Source organism: Cheilinus undulatus, linkage group 17 (assembly GCF_018320785.1).
Source record: "Cheilinus undulatus linkage group 17, ASM1832078v1, whole genome shotgun sequence".
Classification (NCBI taxonomy): Eukaryota; Metazoa; Chordata; class Actinopteri; order Labriformes; family Labridae; genus Cheilinus; species Cheilinus undulatus.
The window spans coordinates 10,456,997-10,475,489 of NC_054881.1; the positions used below are offsets into that span (position 1 = coordinate 10,456,997).

Genomic DNA, 18,493 nt, shown 5'->3' on the forward strand with positions numbered 1-18,493 from the left:
CATCCACTTACTCGAGGAAGCTGGTGATGTAGTCTTTGCTGCAGGCTGACCAGGAGAAAGGGTTGGTGTTGGCTGTTATGTGAGCCGCCATCAGTTTGGCTGTCTCGTGGCCTTTGGTACCGCAGGAATTCCCGATTCCATCATGGTTCATCCCAAAACTGAAAGACACAACATTAAAATTAAGTCAAAGTGCAACTGTGTCAACGTCAATAATAACATTGGGAAAAGGAACTAATGTCTGGCAGTTGTGTGACTCCATTAGGTATCCAACTGCCAGACAGTGAAAGTTGTGGGTCAGGGAGAAGGGCTGTCATATCCTCTGTGGGAGCGTGGTTCATAGAAATGTTCCTGGCAAAGGGCTGACCATGAAGCCCAGTGTGCTCTGAAATGTAATCATTTCATCCTCGAGTCATCGTGGCTATTTGTGCAAAGTTTGGAGGATATCCCTCATAGCGTTCATGAGTATCATGCTCACAAGCAAGGGTGAAACATAAGGCCCAGTGACTTAGACATATGACCTCCAAAATCTAAACAGTTCAGCCTTGAGCCATGGAGGACATTTGGACAAAGTCTGAAGAAAATTTCTAAAATCTTCTTGAGATAATACATTCAAGAATGACCTAGACAGCTTTATAGAAAAGATATAACAATGTCTTAAGTTAAGGATAGAGAATGATGTAAATATTTTGAAATGTTAGTAACGCAGACACATGTTGCCATGCATCCCCAGCACTGGTCTGATGCACAGGCTGTGCACATTCTCAGAAATGAATGCAACCCAGACACAAAATGTGGTGTACACACGTGTGGTAGAGGCAGTTTAGTGTCACAGTCAACACAGAAGATGGCACAACAATGGCGAAAAGTTTTGAAGTTAAACTGATAAACCAATTCTACAGTTCTCCATGTGTATGACGTGTTACCGTCACTGCACGTACAATCAAATGCAAGACAGCACAGTTTAACCAGGAAACTTCATTGAGATCAAGAATCTCATTTACAAGTGTTTCCTTGCTAAGATGGCGGCAGTATAATGAACAGAGTTACAGACAGATCAGCCAATCCTGAGTAACAGAGCACATTATCAGTCAAAAACATGCACAATCTGATGCATCTTCCTCCAAAACATTCAATCTGCTTTTGAAAAGATTTTAAGAGATTAACTCATCCAGACACAAAGTCTCCTACAGGAGATTCCAGGCTGCAGGAGCAGCGTACCTAAAACTCCTTTTACCCACTTCAAGATGGACTTTGGGAACAGATAGCAAAAGCAAGTCTTGTGACTGAGACTGTAGCTACCACCATTTTTCCCATGAATGAAATCCCACAAGTCTGATGCAGGCAGGTTGAGTATAGTCTCGCAAATGAGGATGTGCCAATGTTTTAGCCTACGAGTGGTCAAAGAAGGCCGCATGACTCAATCATGCAGAGTACAGTGATGAGTTAAGGACATAAGATTTGTTATAAACCTCAGTGGTATACAAGATCCAAAGATTTAAGGCATCAGAAAGATGCATGCATATATAAAACATCACCATAATCAATAAGAGGCATAAAAGTGGCAGAAACAAGTCTATCTTTGCAGTAAATGAAAAGCAAGACTTGTTTCTGAAATAAAAAACCCAGCCACTGCAACTTTAACTTATTTACAAGTTACTCAATATGAAGCTAAAAAGTCAAAGAATCATCAATCAATAATCCTTGGTATTCATAAGAAAATATAGACCCAGTCACATCACCCTGGGACGTAGAAACAGAAGGCAGGTTCAGAGGTTTTTTCTTTGAGTTTGAAAACATCATTAGTTTGGTTTTGTCTGGATTTAGAACCAATTTTAGCAGACTCAGAGTGTCCTAGACAGTGTCAAAGGCTTCTTGTAAGTGACAGAGAGCATGATGCTGTGTAGGAGCAGAGCAATAAATTAAAGTGTCATCTACATATAAATGAAAATTTGCACTTGGTACATTTTGACTGATACTGTCGTTATAAAGTGTAAATAACAGCAGTCCCAAGACTAAGCCCTGAGGCACTCCATTTTCAACATCACGACATTTAGAAGAAAAGCCTTCAGCCTCCAAACACTTTGTTGTGTTTGATACATCTTTGGCCTTATGCACATGCCTTTGGATGGCTGGAGGAAACCAGAGCACCTGGAGAGAACCCACAAGTGCAAAGGGAAAGCATGCAATCTCTATACATGAATGCCCTGTATGATGGGGATTTACTCCTGGCACCTAAGTTAACTGTAACTAAATGACAGAAGTAGTTCAAAATGGAATTTTCTACCCAAGTTCATTTTGTTATTCATTTAATTACAACTGGAAGCCTGTGGAACCTGCAATGGAAGCAGTCTGAGACAGGAGGTCTGCAGCAAGAGTCTAATTCACAGAGCCCATGCCAGGGGTTACCAAATTGTGCTGCAGCAAATGCAAACAGCATCTTTTAGCAAATGTTCAAATAAGCCATTCTAAATTTATTTGAATGGAAATGTTTCCCCTTTTTATATGTAAATAAGACTCACTAGTGCTAACAGATTTGCTCAGAGTGAAAATATCATTTGCAGAGATGGTGGCAACTTCACAGCAGCACTTTGACCTCTGTCTGAACTTGCAATCTGTAAATGAAGTCTGCAAATATCACTTTGGTTTTAATGCCATGCAAGAAAGGCCATCTAAGCCTCTGTTTAGGGGATTAAAATAACTGGAAAAACTGCAAAAAAACACTAGAGTGGGACTTCAGGCAAGCTTCTGATCCTCTGTAACCTCTGGTCTTAAAGTGACCCCTGGTTGGCGGTTCACAGAGGCAGAGAGTGGACGTTCCTTCAAGTTGCTGGCTGGAGGATGTCTCACTCAGTAGCCCTGGCTGTAAACATGCAGCTCTGTGGCTCTGAAACAGCTGTGTTGAGGAGAGCCCGGGGTCAGAAGTCAAACCCTGTCTGGAGCACGGCAGGAACGAAAAAAGTTCTAATCACCACTCTGATGCCTGCCTGTCAATCACCGCCTGCAGGTCTGAGCAGGCCGGCAGGGAGAGTTGCTGCAGACGGGAGCAGAGATACTTTACATCAAACACTGGAAGACCCAAAAGCTTGACCTGGGGCTCTGAAAGCTCCTAAAGAATTTATTTCACACTGAGGGCTGAAAATAAATCTTTTTAACAATTCATTTTTCAGAAAAGCTTATCTGTCTGGATATCACTTGAGAAAAACTCTCACTTTACTGCAGAATGTCAAAGCTTACTTTTCCTTACCGTCCAGGAGCACAAATCAGGTCTAATGTATATAACAAACCCCACCACATCGCACAGCCTCAACCTGTTTTTCTAAGGCTGGCGTTTATGACATTTTACCCTACTCCTGAAATAAATCAGCCTGCTCGAAACCCTGCTGCAGTGTGTTTTTTTTATACATCCTCTAGAAGCAGAGACTATTTTTACAACTGCCCCACAACAGAAGCAGACACGAGACATAATAAAGGAAATCGCCATCTTGCTGAACTCTCCCGAGAGGGATACGTAGACTCATACATCATCATTATTTTGCTTTATATTCAGGAAGAAAGAGCCAGAGGTATGTGGACGATGACATTTGCATGAGGAAATATGTGGAGATACAGTTCAAGAGCGTCTGCAGGGGAAGAGAGGGGCTGTGAGCAAGTCTGGTGAATGTAGAGAGAAAGAAATATCCATTTAGGAGCGATTATCAAAGCTCAGAGTCCAGAAAGTGACAAGAAAAGAATGTGGAAAGACATGACAAAGTTAAAAGGAGACACAACTTGACATTGACTTTAACACCAGTAGGTTATGACATTACTTGAACTTTGGCCTTTTGACTTGGAATGACTTGATTTAACCTTCAGGCTACTATCAAAAATATGAAATAAAGGCTTACTCTGAAATTTCATTCTGATATGTACAGCTTGACTAAAGTATCGTTTTTAAGATGTTTTAACCTCAGGATGAAGCAAACTGTATTTAATATGATACTTTTTTTTTTTCAGAAAAAGTAGCAATATGAAAGCACTATACACCATCAACACAGTATTTACTATGCATTTACATGGATTTATATCAAATGAAGGCATTCAGATACCAAATGGAAGCCCTAAATGCTTTGTGTGAATGTATCTCATTGTGTATTGAAAATGTTTTGATATCTGATAGCACTGACTGCATTCAGAGGGGCTGAGATGCCTTAATCCAGAGTAAATTAGTTGTCTAGAGCTAACACTTACTAGCACGCATTAAAAACCCCTGTCAACTGATGTGATCTTCTGTATTCTGCTAGTAAACTAAAAGCATGGCTTTATTTATTTATGTCTGCTCAAAGTGATGGGGATTGCAGCTCTTGTTAGAGAACTGAACTTTTTGACTCAGCTCAGTAATAAGAGCCAGTTTTCCACTTCCAAATGGCTTTTCAGTTGGTTCCCTTTTATATCTTTTAAACATCTACAAAAATGTACAAAAAAAAAAAAAAAGAAAGGAATTCGTCTCTGAAACTGGAGCTGGCTCCTGTCACTCACAAAAGAAGCCAGCTCCTGAAACTGGCTCATTCACTTGATAGTATGTCACCATGTTCTATAAAAGCATGTTTACGGCAGAGTTAGGGAGAAAAGCTGTTAAAGAGGCACTGCTCGCCTAGCCTCTTAGCTTGTAGTGGATTTTCCCACATTCAACTGTGTCATAGCCACCTCACTGCACAAAATATGCAGGCATAGCACGGTCAGGGTTAGAGAGCCACATGAAAATGTATTTTTTAGGCCATTTAAAGTTGTTGTCTGCATGAAAGGCAGGCAATTGAGTTTGAATAACAGATTGTCACTGAAGACATATTGTCAACAAACAGTTAGGACCTATGTGCTCCTTTGTATTTGAATGCCCAAACTACATTGTTAGTCCCTCATGATGTATTGTCTGAACAACTGCTGTAAGTATACAAATGCACACAATGCAATTCAACATGGATGGCTACTTGAAAACAGTGGAGAACAACAATCAAGACATGTCTATGATGAGGTTGAGCTCCGATGTCTCCCTACATCTATGTATATGTTTAAATAAAAGCTGCCTTGAGAAGTGAACAATTTTCTAACTTTTTAACCTTACTTCCTATTAGCGCTGCACCAGCATGACCAAAATAAGAGCCCAGATTATTTTGATTGATAGGGAAATCATGATTATTGCAAATGCACAACTTTGTGCATGAATTTGTAATAATTAAATAAATTCATTGTCGTGCTTTGTGGGGCAGCAACAATACTGTTTCAAATCCTGAAGCTATTTTGCACTAATTACCAACTCCTCAATCCAGAGTGGTTTCATTCAACTTAGGTTGAAACTCAGACTTTGTGCCATGGCTGCTTCTGCTCCTCACTTAAATTTAAGTGAGAGGTGTTTAGGTGGTAGGGGTGGAGCATATTGTAAACAAAGGGAGGGTGTGCTCTATTTACCACAAACCATAAAACCCCAAACAAGCATAATATAGCACGCAGCAAAGTAATTGGTCACTAGAATTGATATTTTAATCTCTGAATTACATTAACATGGGGGCATAAGTATGCAGTTCAAAGCTGTCAGTATATCTTCATTTGTCCACATTCAAATGAATAGAGATATACTTTTTACTATGGGAAGCTGAAGTTCACTGGGCAGACAGAGTATTATATTCTTAATGGATGCAGTGTGGATAGTGAGCATGCAAGGCTGTGCAATGCTTGCTTGCTTGTAGTTAGGACATGGTGTAAACATGACTAACATGGCAAACCCTGTTGCGTCATCTTCTGCCTTGAACTTTCAAAGCATCTCTTTAACATCATGTCTTGCCTCCTGAGATCCCCCTCTCCTCCCACTGATGGGTAAACTCCCGCTTTGAGGGACATGTGTGAAAAAATAACAGTGAGATTTGAAGGGTAGGTTGTCCTGACATTTTGAAGACATTTTCAAGAATGCATATTTGAAAACAACTTTTCACTTTTAACTTTATGCGAAACTGGGGACTCACAGTCAGTCACTGTTTATGGTTTTTCTCTGAAAAGGCATTTAAGACTTTTTTTTAAGTAGTTGACAAATGTTTTGTTTTTCTTTCTTTTTTAAGTCTTGAGGTTTTTTTAGTCTAAATATGCCCATAGGGTATCTTCAAGGATGATTCTGTGGTTCTGCATGAGGAACTCTGACTTTATCCCACTGCTGCTTCTCGCATCAGTGTAAAGTCACATTTTATATTTTATATTAGGATCCTAAAAATCTTAAAACTCACTTGTGGCCGATCTCATGTGCGATGGTGAAAGCAGAACCGAGGCCGATGTCTTCATTGATGCTGCAGCTTCTCTCTGGCTCACACATTCCAGCTACTGAGGCCAAGCCTGGACACACAGATCAGACAAACATACAAACACAGGGTCAACACGAGGCATTCTAAGGATTCATGGTCATAAAATTGGGATTCCACACATATGATCTCCTGGTCACCAGGGGGGAGTTGAGTTCAGCATCCTTGGCTAGACTTCTAATTCCTTACGCACTTCAGAGCCGGCTGGAAAATGTCTAGACATGGCTAGATTTATACATTTCAATTCATGTAACAAGGGATCGCCTACAACGCGAGCCAAGGAAGGGAATATAAGAACCCCCTCACCAACGCCGTACCCCAGCAGAAACCTGTCAGAGGATATAGATGTTTTCCTCATTTCAGGGCTCCAGCCCAGGAGAGTGAGTGAAAAAGGAGAGGAGGGTGTTTAAAGTTAAAACCTCTCCACAATCCAGGTGTCGCAGGTCCTTTTTTCCTACAGGCTGACAGGTCAGATAGGGAGACAGGAGGCAATTCTTCACAGATTACATCTACAGGTGACTGCAGAGTGGATCGTATGACCGCACAAAGCAGGTGTGTGTGAGTGTGTGTGTGTGTGTTTGGGGAATAAGAAACAATGCGTAAGAAGGAGAAGGGTTTTACTATTGTGTAGAAATTAGTGAAAGGCACTGCAGTAGTTTAAGGTCAAGGTGAAGAAGAGGCTCAATAAAAACCTCTGCAAAATGTACTAGAAACTTCTTTTTCTAAGTTCTCCTTGTGTGCAACAATGCACCTACCATTTCTGCATCAACCTCTGCACCTTTTCTAGTAACATAAAAGTAAAAGTTAGTGCGAGTTGTTTAACTAAAAACAGGCGACAGATCTACGTAGTTGGAGCTAATTCAATGTTTGCCTAATCAAACATTGAATGCATTTTTCTTTTGCACTTATTGATTCGTATTCTTCTTTGCAACAAAAGAAATAAACCAGGTAATTAATCTATTTGTCTTCTAGACGTGGAATAACAATTTATTTTATGATAGGACTTGATGCACCCTCTTTCTCACTGATCAATTCTGCATTATTGTGACCTTATAGCAAGATTACACATGCCCATCTACAATACACAAGGCCCATAGCTTCTTCATGAGTCTATACCTATCTGCTAGGCCTGGTCAATAAAGCAATTTTTATGGATTAATCATCTTTTTGGAAAATCTGCTATTCACTCCAGCTTATTAATCCTCCCTCTCCTCAACACATATCCAAAAAACACAAAACATCATCTAGTGACCTTTTTAGGCATTTTTATATTATAATCCACAGAAGGTTGCCATCTGTCGTCAGTCAGGTAGTGGACAACTTCCATTTTACTCTGCACTCCTTGCATTTTGCAGTAACATCTGACACACGTGCTCTGCATGGATATGTTTGATAACCTGCACGTCTTCTGCAAAGCTCATTCACAGGCAGCTCCACTTTCCTGAAACTACACGGTGCATTTTTAAAGATGAGTTTGGAGAATATACTTATCCCCAAAAGAGGAATTCAGTTAACTTTGTTAATTATCATCTATGAAATAAAGCAAAGCTTTTTCTTGTTCTTTTGCATTAGTATTATTCAAGACGCAGACGATAAAATCCACTAAAGACTGAGCACGCTGAATAATGAAAACATGTACAAATTTTGCAGCTCATAATAATTTGTAAACACTCAATTTTTTGCTTTAGGCACAAATGTGATGCATGCTATTCCTTTAGCTTATGCTGATAAGGTAGACAATAATGCAACTTCTGCCATGCAAATCATTTATGATTGCTGACATCCAGGTCAAAGCACAGCATGGAACCTTTGGAACATGCGCAGGGGACCTTTGGTGGGACCAAATTCAAGCAATAAATAGTTTCATAAATAAGAACATGTGCATTGAAAATAATGAAATTATTTCAGAAGCAATTAATACATAGTAGCGTGAATCTGCATATGGGGATTCAAGCTTTAAGCTATAAAGGAGGAGGCTGGGGTGGAGGAGGTGAAGCTGGCTACCAGTTGAGGTATGACTTTCGTGAAGTAACTTTAGGCTTCATCAATTTTATTTTGAATGAGCTTACTATTTTTGCTCATATTGCAAATGTGATGTCATTTGCTTTATTTAAGGACATTAGCATTTTCGTCACTCATTTCGATGATGAAAAACATACATAAAACACAAAAAGAGGGATTTTTGTAAATCCTTATAAAAAATGACACTTGAATGTTTGCATAATGTGGATAAAATCTCTGCAAAATTGATATATTAAACTGGCATTTTGACACATTTCAAGTTAAAGACATTTTGCAACTTCTTCGATTTGTAAACTGCAGCAGGCCATATTGGGATTTATCTAATTTGCCCAGCCCTAATGTAAATGCACTGCTTGAAAAAAACAAAGATTACTCATTATTCATACACATTTGGGCAAACAAAAATTTAACATTTTCTGAATCAAATGCAAAGAAAATGTCAAAATCAAAGTGATTGGCTAAGTCATTCTAGATTGCTACATGGCTAGAATGACTTGGCAACCTATAATTAAGAGTTTTATGGCTAATCCTTTAACTTCAAGCCATTAAACAAAAAAGCCTCATTATTTCGTTATTAAAAGAAGCATCAATGAATTAAGGAGCAACAATGTGATGGAAACAGCTATCAATTTGACTTAAATGGTGTGATTCATTGATATTTTTTGATGTTTGTTATCATAATGTAGTTCTTTTAAGTTTATATTAATACCTAACATAGAAACATGACAGTCTTAAATTAGACCCTATTTCTACCTTGTAGAAGGCGATGTTTCAGCACAAAAAATGCAGAAGAAACTGTGTCTGTGGCAGTTTATTCAAGTAATAAGCGATTTTTCCTTAATTTAGAAAGACTGTCTCTTTAAATTGTTTCCAACAAATTCATTCTTTGATTTTTCACATGCACAAAGAGTTCAGAAGCCCTGGGTCAGAGGTCAAACATACCTCAGATTTTACAACACCTGCATTTGCACGTGTAAGTAACCTGCGTAAATCATTGCATTTTGGTGGTCAGTGCTGCTCAACATCTTCCTGCAGGAACTCCGTGCTAAGTGGCAGCACGGCTTTTGTATCCTCTTTACTAAGAGGCTAAACAAGAATAGACTCGCAAATCAGGAGGCCACCGAAGCCATGACTGCAGGGAAAGAGGGAGCCTGAAGGTGAAGAAAGAAGGTGGAGAGGGAGGGAAAGGAAGGAGGGTGGCTGCTCTACGATTAGTTTAAGAATGTGAGTGTGAGAGACAGAGAGAGAGTAAAGTGTGTGAGTGTGGGTTGTTTTCTTAACACCGGGCTGGACTGTGTATTATCTCCAGCCCCGTGATTACACAGCGACCCTAAAGGCCAGCGATCTGACCTGGGAGCATGATCCCCAAAGAGGAAAGGGTGGAGAGGAGGGGAGGAGGGGCGGGGGGAGGAGGAGGAAGACGGGGTTGAGACAACGAGGAAGCCAAGCAGATGCCAGGGCAATTAAAGCGACCGGGGAATGTGACGAATGCGGTCAATCTGTCAAACCACCCCTGAAGTCACAATATTACCTCCAAGATATACTGTGGTGCCTGCAGGGCCTTGACATAGATAAGATGGGAAGAGGAGGGCTGGGTGGGTAGGAGGTTTTGGGTGGGTTGAGGGGGGGAGGAGGGATTGGGTTTCTGCCACTGCTTGCTGGCCTTCATCCACCCTCAGCACCACCATATCACCCACTCTATGGGTCTGTTCAAAAAGTCCCACAAATGACCCTAAGTCCTTTCCTATCCACTTTTCCTTGACCTTGATGAAAACATCACAGGGTCAAGGAAAGGTGGAAGTAAGAGGATAGGAAAAGAGAACTGTATTGATAAAGGAAACTGGCTGTATTTAAACCAGGCAGATGCTATGGATGTGATATACACTACAGTGTAAAAACAACATTTATTGTTGATGAATTACAAAATGTGCACCTATCATGTGGGCATGTAGTTTAGTGCAGCGAATGAAACCTGAAAACCTCTGTGATTATTAGGAACTCATTTAACACTAGAAAGACCATGGCAGCCATTCTGACTGTTTTCACATCTGTGATACGTAATTAAAAGATACATTGCTGTTCCCTAACTTTTCCTAAATGTATCTGTATTTTAAGTCAGAATGTTATTTTAACAAATTGCACAAAAAGCAAGAAAAATATGATCACCTCTACCAAGAAAGACTACAGGCAGTCATTTTGATTGCAAACATTTTGCTGCACTTAATTGATACATTTTTCTGCAGTGGCTTGGCAATATCTATTGTTGCAGAGTAAGCTGCCAACTGGACCAATTTTAGATGTTTAGTAGTTTGATTAAATCAGACAAAGGAGGCTTTAGAATGTCAGGTTGAATGTGCTGCACTGTGGTGCTGATCAAGGGCTGGTTTTAATGACAATTTCAGGGGTAAGCATACTGAGACATCACTTCTATTCAGCTGTCACGGATAGAGACACATCAAAAAATACTTTCTCAACTCCAATCAAAACATTTTATCATGGTTTTGTAAACTGAATTTAACAACTAATTTATGAATTAAAGAGCATTATTTCAATACAGGGAAGTCCAACTAAACATGCAACATGAGTATTGACAAAATGATTTGGTAAGAAATAAAAACAACAATATGAAATATATAATAAAGTAATTATAATAACATAAAAATATCAACAATAATAATAAAAATATGCTTCTGTGTGCAAGTTTCTTTTGCTGTGTTGCTTTAGCTTAGCTTGTAATATTTCTCTTGGGTGAAGCTTTGAGGTATCAAAACTTATTTTTCTATGGATTTTCATAAACATTTTTTCATAAAAAGCAAATGGCTCTGTGCTGTAAGATTGAAAATACAGGTAAAATTGATGACAGTAGGTGGTGACAGCACTGCACCATTCATCTGAAATGTCATGCCCAAACTTTCCAGTGATCAGCACAATTCTACTCCAAAAATACATCGTTTCAATAAATAGTTTATTATCATTACATGTTACTATTTGATACTGACTGATAATTGGCATGACCGATTATTGATCCCAATAATTGGCCGATTATCAGCACTGCAATTTTATTTTAACAATAATTAATAAAGTTAATTATTCAAAAAGTGTTCTATTTTGCTCCACTGCAAACTACCCCTTTTCACTCTCCACAGTCTCAACAAATGTCCTGCATACAACGCAATCTAATTTTTTTATTGTGTAATTTTACTTTGCCACATTAAGTACATGTACATCATAATAAATGCATATCAGTTCTAAATATTGGTTATTGGTCCCTAGAACTTCTAATAATCTGTATCAGTATCAGCTCTGAAAAACCAATATCAGTCAATGCCTACTATTTTTAGAAATATACCATAAATCCAGCTTTTAAATGGTAGTGATTTATTAACTTTCACCCTACTAACTTTTAATATCTCAAGATAGAGGAAAAAATACAGTTTGTATTATTGGCCAATCAACTAATTGGATGTTTGGATAAAAAGAAAGAGAAAATAAATAGTCATCACATGTGACATAAGAGCAATTTAGCTCCTCTCCTTATCATTTAGAGAATTTGAACAGCCCTTATCATAGCTGGTGCTCAAATACTTCCAGATCATTTCACTCAGTTAGAAGCCTTCCTAAGCAAAATGACTATTTGAACAGACCCTCTCTCTCTCTCTCTCTCTCTCTCTAACACTCCCTGTAATTGTCCTTTTCCCCTTACATTTTCCTTTCAACTCCCCCTCTTCCTCTGCATCTTCTCCTTTTTTCCTCCCCCTCCTTAGCTCCCCACCTCCTCACACCTTTTCCTTTCTCTTCCCCTGAAGGGAAGCGTAAACACCTTAGACTAACTGAGGTTAGAGCCAGAGGAGAGATTCACAAGGCAGTATTATAAACTAGAGGTGACCACTGCTCTCCTGTCCAGGTTCATGGCTTGTGGCCTCCCCTGACGAGAGGGGGAGTCAGTGAGGAACTATAATAATAACACAAGTGAAAACATCCTTCTCATTATGTCTCACAGGAGCCGTCTGGTGTCCCTCTAAAAGAAGAAGTTTGCTAAATAAGGTTTCTCTGAGGACACGCTGAAGGCCGAACGTGGACATGAAACCCCCTCCAGAGGGAAACAGAGAAGAATAAACTCTCAAACCGGAGAACAGTATAGTCATCAGCTAGGATTACCAATTTGGCAATGAAAGGCATGCTAATGCATCTTGCTCTGCTTTTTTTCACTCACCTAAGGTACCACAGGGTTTGTTCTTGTAGGTACAGATGTCATACCTGAGGGGGGAAACAAAATCAAATTAACTTTATTTTCTATTTTTCCAGCATTTGTTCACTGGCTCTTTGCCATTCTGTTATTTCCATGTTTAATCACATAGTCTGATGAGATGTTATCTCATACCGTTTATCATACCAATGTGGTATAATTTTCCATATTTGACTAATGTTATGCTCATGTTCACAAAAATGCATTAAAAAAATAAATAAAAAATAAAGATAGGTAGACAGACAGACAGACAGACAGATAGATAGATAGATAAGACAGAGCTAACCAATTTTGTTGCTGCTGTTGTTGTTTCTTTGGCTAGCTAATATTAGCACTGGAAAGGATTTTGTTAGCTATCAGATGGCTGAATGCTGGCATAAGCTACTTTTCAATTCTAATCTAACACCATATTTATTGAAGTGCTAGCCAGCTAATGGTTTATGTTGTTGTTTTATTTTAGAGCAAACGGTTGCACTAGAAGGAATGCCGTTGCCTTTTTCTTTGTAACAATATAAAACAAAATTGTTAGTCCGCAGATGGCTGAATGCTAACATAAGCTACCTTCCTATAGTAACCTCACTGTATATCACATTTACTGTAATGCAAGCTTGCTCAGTTTTTGTTGTTGTTTTATTTGGCGAGCTACCATAAGCACCATGAAGGAATTTCTTTGCCTTTATTTTGTTTTTGTAACAATATCAAACAAAACTGTCAGCTAGAAAATCGCTCAATTCAAACATAAGCTATTTCTAAAAGTAACCTAACATCATATTTATTGTAAAGCTAGCAAGCTAACAGTTTTGTTGTTGTTTCTTTGGAAAGCTAGCATCAGCACTGGAAGGGAATTGCTTTCCCTTTATACTCGTAAAATCAAAGAAAATTGTTAGGTAGCATGTGGATGAATGCTAGCATAAGCTTCTTTTTTAAAATTAACCTTACATTACATGCTAGCCAGCTTAAAGTTGTTTTTCTGTTGATTACTTTAGCTAGCAAGCAGTTGCACTGAAAAAAATTGTTCCCCTTTTATTGTTACACTATCAAACTGAATTGTTAGCTAGCAGGTGGCTGAATGCAAGCATAAGCTACTTTCCAACAGTGACCTAACGTCACATTCATTCTAATGCTAGCCAGCTAACAGTTTTTGTTGTTGTTTTTTGGCTCGCTAATATGGGCACTGAGAAGGGTTTTTCCCCTTTATTATTTAACACAAGTAAACATAAATGTAAGCTTGCAGGTGGCTGAATGCTAGCATGATGTAATTACAACAGTAATCTAACATCACATTTATTTTAATGCTAACTAACAAACAGGTTTTGCTGTTGTTGTTTTACTTGGCTAGCTAACATTAGCACCGGGAAGGACTTCTTTGGCTCTTTGTTGTGATATCAAACAAAATGTTGGCTTGCAGGTGGCTGGAAACTAACATAAGAGGTTTTCCTACATCAACTGATGGTGTTTATGTATTCTTACATACATCCAGAGGTGGCAAAATAAAAACATTTAGTCATATACCAAGTGATGATATCAATATGATATCAATAAATGATATCTACAAATCACTTCTCTTCCCAAGTTTACCTTGATACTTGAGAAACATGGAAGACAAGTGCATACTAAAGTCATGATTTGAAAAACACCTCGTTCTGTCCTCTTGGTACACAACAAGCAAAATGTCACTTAGCTGACACACAAAGCTCAGGCATAAAAGTGAGTAAGGCAATAGGCTAAGCACATGCTGTGGCCCTACTAGTAACCCCAGTAACTCACATACAGGTAATCCAATAGACCGAAGGGGCAGAACACTCTTAGCCCTGGTGCTTAAAGAACACATAGGCCTACATTTCAAATAAATGATCCAATCATTCCTAGAGCTTTTAATCTATTAAAACCAAGGGCATTGCAAATTAAATTTCATTCTCCTTCCCTCTTTCCCTCACCCTCTTCTTCCTCATCCTCCACCCTTCACTCCCTCTCTCTTCCTTTTCCTCCCACCCCCCTGGTGAAGCAGCTCCAAACCAGAGAGGTACAATTTTGACCTTGTTTAGGATGGTCTGTTTGTTTGGATTTATTCCCCTAATTTCCCTCAGTGTCTTTTTTGGGCCATATTCAAAATAAAGCAGCCTCTAAAATCCTGCTATCCAGTGCAGAGACCGACAATAAGGCAACAGTGTTGTGCAGGTCTTGATGAACACAGTGAATCGTTTAAATGACATCGTCTTCATATCCCGCTGATGCATCTCTGCAGGAGATGAACATTGATCTCTGCTTGACTAACAAGCAGTAGCCAACAACATATTGGAACTAACTGCACGGAAAATATCTGCCTCCTTTGAGCATGAGGTTTTAGGGGTTTTTTTCAACTCTTGTTTTCAAATAGATGACACTGATTTGTAACCTCCTCACACTGAAGCTCCATGGCTGTCAAATTATCATCTTCCTCTAAGAAAAAATAAAAAAATTACATGCATAGATATAAACCAAAAGGTTCTATCATTCAGACTGAGTAGCTCTTAAATGTGTTTGATGTTTTAGCTACAACTAACAATAAAACAGGAGCAGCAGCAGCTGGAAAATGTCAACTAAAAGACAACAAGCGAGAAAACTAATGGTAGTAAAGATGTTTTCTGCAGAGCCAGAAATCAAAAAAATTTGGCTTTAACCCATAAAACACCCTCTTCTTTCTAGAGAAAACCAGTAGGAGAATATGTATACTTAAGCTGCTGGTTGTGTGGCCAAAACATTTCTGGCAACAATAAAGCCCTTTCTGGGTAATGAAAGAGTTTTGCTGTTTTATGGCAACACCCCTGACATAAATTGCAGTGTGACAGGTACAGTACGTCCGAAACAGCATGTTTTTCTTTTCAGAACTGAGTTCTTTATTCCCATCAGCTCTAACAGTAACAGGTGAAGCTTGTTCAAAGAACTGGACATTTAGAGGCTGTAGTTCCAAAGCTACAGACCAAGTCTACAAGCAAACAAACACGCCTACAACAGACTGAAGATGAACTGTGTCTGCACAGCCTTTCATTCTACAACAGCACCAAAGAATAACCTGCCGCCTGTGTGGTCTCTACCTGCAGATGTGAGTGGACACTTACCGTGTGATCAGGACAGCGTTATCATGGTGAGCCATTCCATTTTCAGGAATGCTGTTTCCATCACCATGATGAGACAGGATGGACTTCTGCCACTTACAGAAGCTGTCCAGAGACTTGTCAGCATGATGGTTAATCTCCAAGTTAGGCTGCAAAAGACACACAACACATGCAATACTGTGAGACAAAAACAAATTCTGTTGGATCATAATGTTGTACCATGTTGTTGTAATATGCTGCATCATATTGTCATGTAGTTTTACAATTTAACATATCATTATATCATACCCTATCATAAGGTTTCCTTTCATGGTGCCTTATCATGTATAATGTCCAACTACTTTAACCAATCATGTTGCATCATACTTCAGATTGTATCATAATATTTTGTTGTATCATGTATCAAATAATGTAATATTGTACTGAACAGTAGCATGCTGGTTTATGTTTACAATGTTGCATTGTATCAGATCATTTCATATCATACTGTACTGTACTTCTTACCATATATTGTCTCATATAATAACCTACATCCTATCACACTGTATCATATCATATTGTATCTTATCATACCTTTTCTCCTTGCATTATATCATGTATCATATCCAACCCAGTAACACTAATGTATTTTATCCTACTTGTATACACCATATTATATTGTATCCTACCTAATCATTTCAGATAGCATCGTATTGCATTATATCATCATGTATATAATATCATGTATATATTCAAGCCTTTACCTTATTACATCTGTATTGCATCTTAAACTGAGTCAAATTGTGTTGTATCGTACTGTATTGTATCATATCGTCTCAAACCTCAGTATATCATGGCAAGTATCATATCCAACCCTTTAACACTTCTGCTTTATCGTATGATATTGTTTTTGTATTGCATCATATCAAGTTGCTTTATGTCACATTGCATAGTGTACTGTCAAACTGTGTTGAATCATTTCATATATCATATCCAACCCTTTAAAACTATTGTACTTTAGGCTATTATCACAGTAGTATTGCGGTATTTTCGCATCCAATCTCCATGTAACGCATCGTGTCACATTGCATCTCATCAAACAGTAGTGTATTGGATCATATTGTTGCATCATATATCATAATCAGCCCTTTAACACCCTCATATTGTAGCATGTCGTATCACATTAGAACTTATTGTATCATTGTGAATGTATTCAATCACATAATATTGCCTCACACTGCATCACTTTATTATTCCATTTGTATTGTAGCATGTACTGTATAGAAAAAAGTTTAGTTTTCCAATACACTGTAAAAAATCCAACTTGGATAATGGTAAGTGAACAATTATAAATCACTGAGAGCATTTTAGATAAGTAAACTGGTTGATACAACATATTATGCTAAGTTTTTAAACTATGTAAGATGTATACCAAGCAAACATATGACTCTTAAATTATATGTTAGACATGTAGAGTTTTTCACAATGAAGTTGAAAACATATGTTGAAACCTATGAAAATAAAGAAGATGGATGGTCCAAGACACCTTTGAGAGAAAGAATGGGAAATTTCCATCAAGAAAAACCCAAAAAAGGTGAAAAGAAGACTTCAGTCTTAACTACAACTCCTGGCTAGCTTAAAAGCTAACAACAACTGCCAGTCACTGCCACGGAGCATAGCCTGATCAACAGGAGACTACTGAATGCTACCTACTGAGGTAGTATGGGTTGGCGCGTACAAACGCAGCTGCCCGGCGCTCCATCACTAGCAGCAAAACAAAGCCCTACACTTACACCAGAACTGATAGCATGCCCACAGAGTTCACATCTTTCCTGATGGAGATTATCCGGAGAACAGGGTGCTCGGAGACTGACAGGAGGAGGACATGGAGCAGCACAACACCTACATCCAGTGGGGAGGAGGCAGCGATGGCATTGTGCATGAAGGCGAAAGCGGGGCAAATAGGCTGGGCTGCAGGCTAGGCTAAGAGCGGCCCAACATAAACCTGCCGTACAGAGCATCTTCGTCCTGGGTCCCTCGCCAGCAGGATGGATGACATGAGGCTGCAGATTTCTAACCACCGCTTGGACCCCTGTGTTTGCTGCTACAGAGGAGACTGCCAAACGTAATTTTGTTGCATTTTTACAATGCAATGACAATAAATGACTATCTATCTATATACAGCAGATTTAAGTTGATCCAACATTTTCTAGGGGCTGGATTTAATAGTTTGCCACAGCTGCTTTAGTTGAGCCAACCAAAATGGATTTGCTTTTGGGCAGAGGCCTCATGTCTCCTTTTGTGTTAATTTATTTTTTCTTATAAATTAGTGCTATTGGTAACTCTCTATGACTCCCAGTGGGGTTTTACTTTTTTTTTTTGTTTTTTTTAAGATTTATTTTTGGGCTTTTTTGTGCCTTTATTAGAGAGAGGACGGTGGATAGAGTCGGAAACAGGGAGGTGAGCGGGGAGAGACATGCAGGGGATGGTGCCACGGGCTGGATTTGAACCCGGGTTGCCTGCGTACATGGTGTGTTCCTTATCCACTCGACTACTGGCGCGCCCCGGGTTTTACAAATTTTAAGTCAATGAAAAGGATCAAAAAGAGCTTGGGCCTAAACCTTGTATCTCCATAGGACTGGAGGTACTTAAATAAAACTCTAAAAAAAAGTGTTGTTTTCATAGGGTTAGGGTTCCTGAAAAGTAGTGATTTTTAAGATGAGGTTTGTGTCCAATAGTAACAATATGTGAGGAATCATTTAAAACAGCAGCAGAATTGTTGCTTATGTTGTTCATTTCATGTAAAAGTTAAAGGGGTTTTGCCTGGCCCA

The 18,493-nt window shown here is 38.9% G+C and overlaps 1 protein-coding gene across 1 annotated transcript in view; it reads right to left on the reverse strand.

Annotated features, from left to right (window-relative positions):
* The window catches only part of adamts6 (ADAM metallopeptidase with thrombospondin type 1 motif, 6), a 115,523-nt gene that overhangs the window by 83,045 nt on the left and 13,985 nt on the right, over positions 1-18,493 (reverse strand). The window contains exons 7-10 of the mRNA XM_041810222.1: positions 15,687-15,832; positions 12,556-12,599; positions 6,249-6,354; positions 12-158 (exon numbers count right to left, since the gene is read on the reverse strand). Of these exons, the coding sequence (XP_041666156.1) occupies positions 12-158; positions 6,249-6,354; positions 12,556-12,599; positions 15,687-15,832 (443 nt within the window). The remainder of the gene's footprint in view (positions 1-11; positions 159-6,248; positions 6,355-12,555; positions 12,600-15,686; positions 15,833-18,493) is intronic.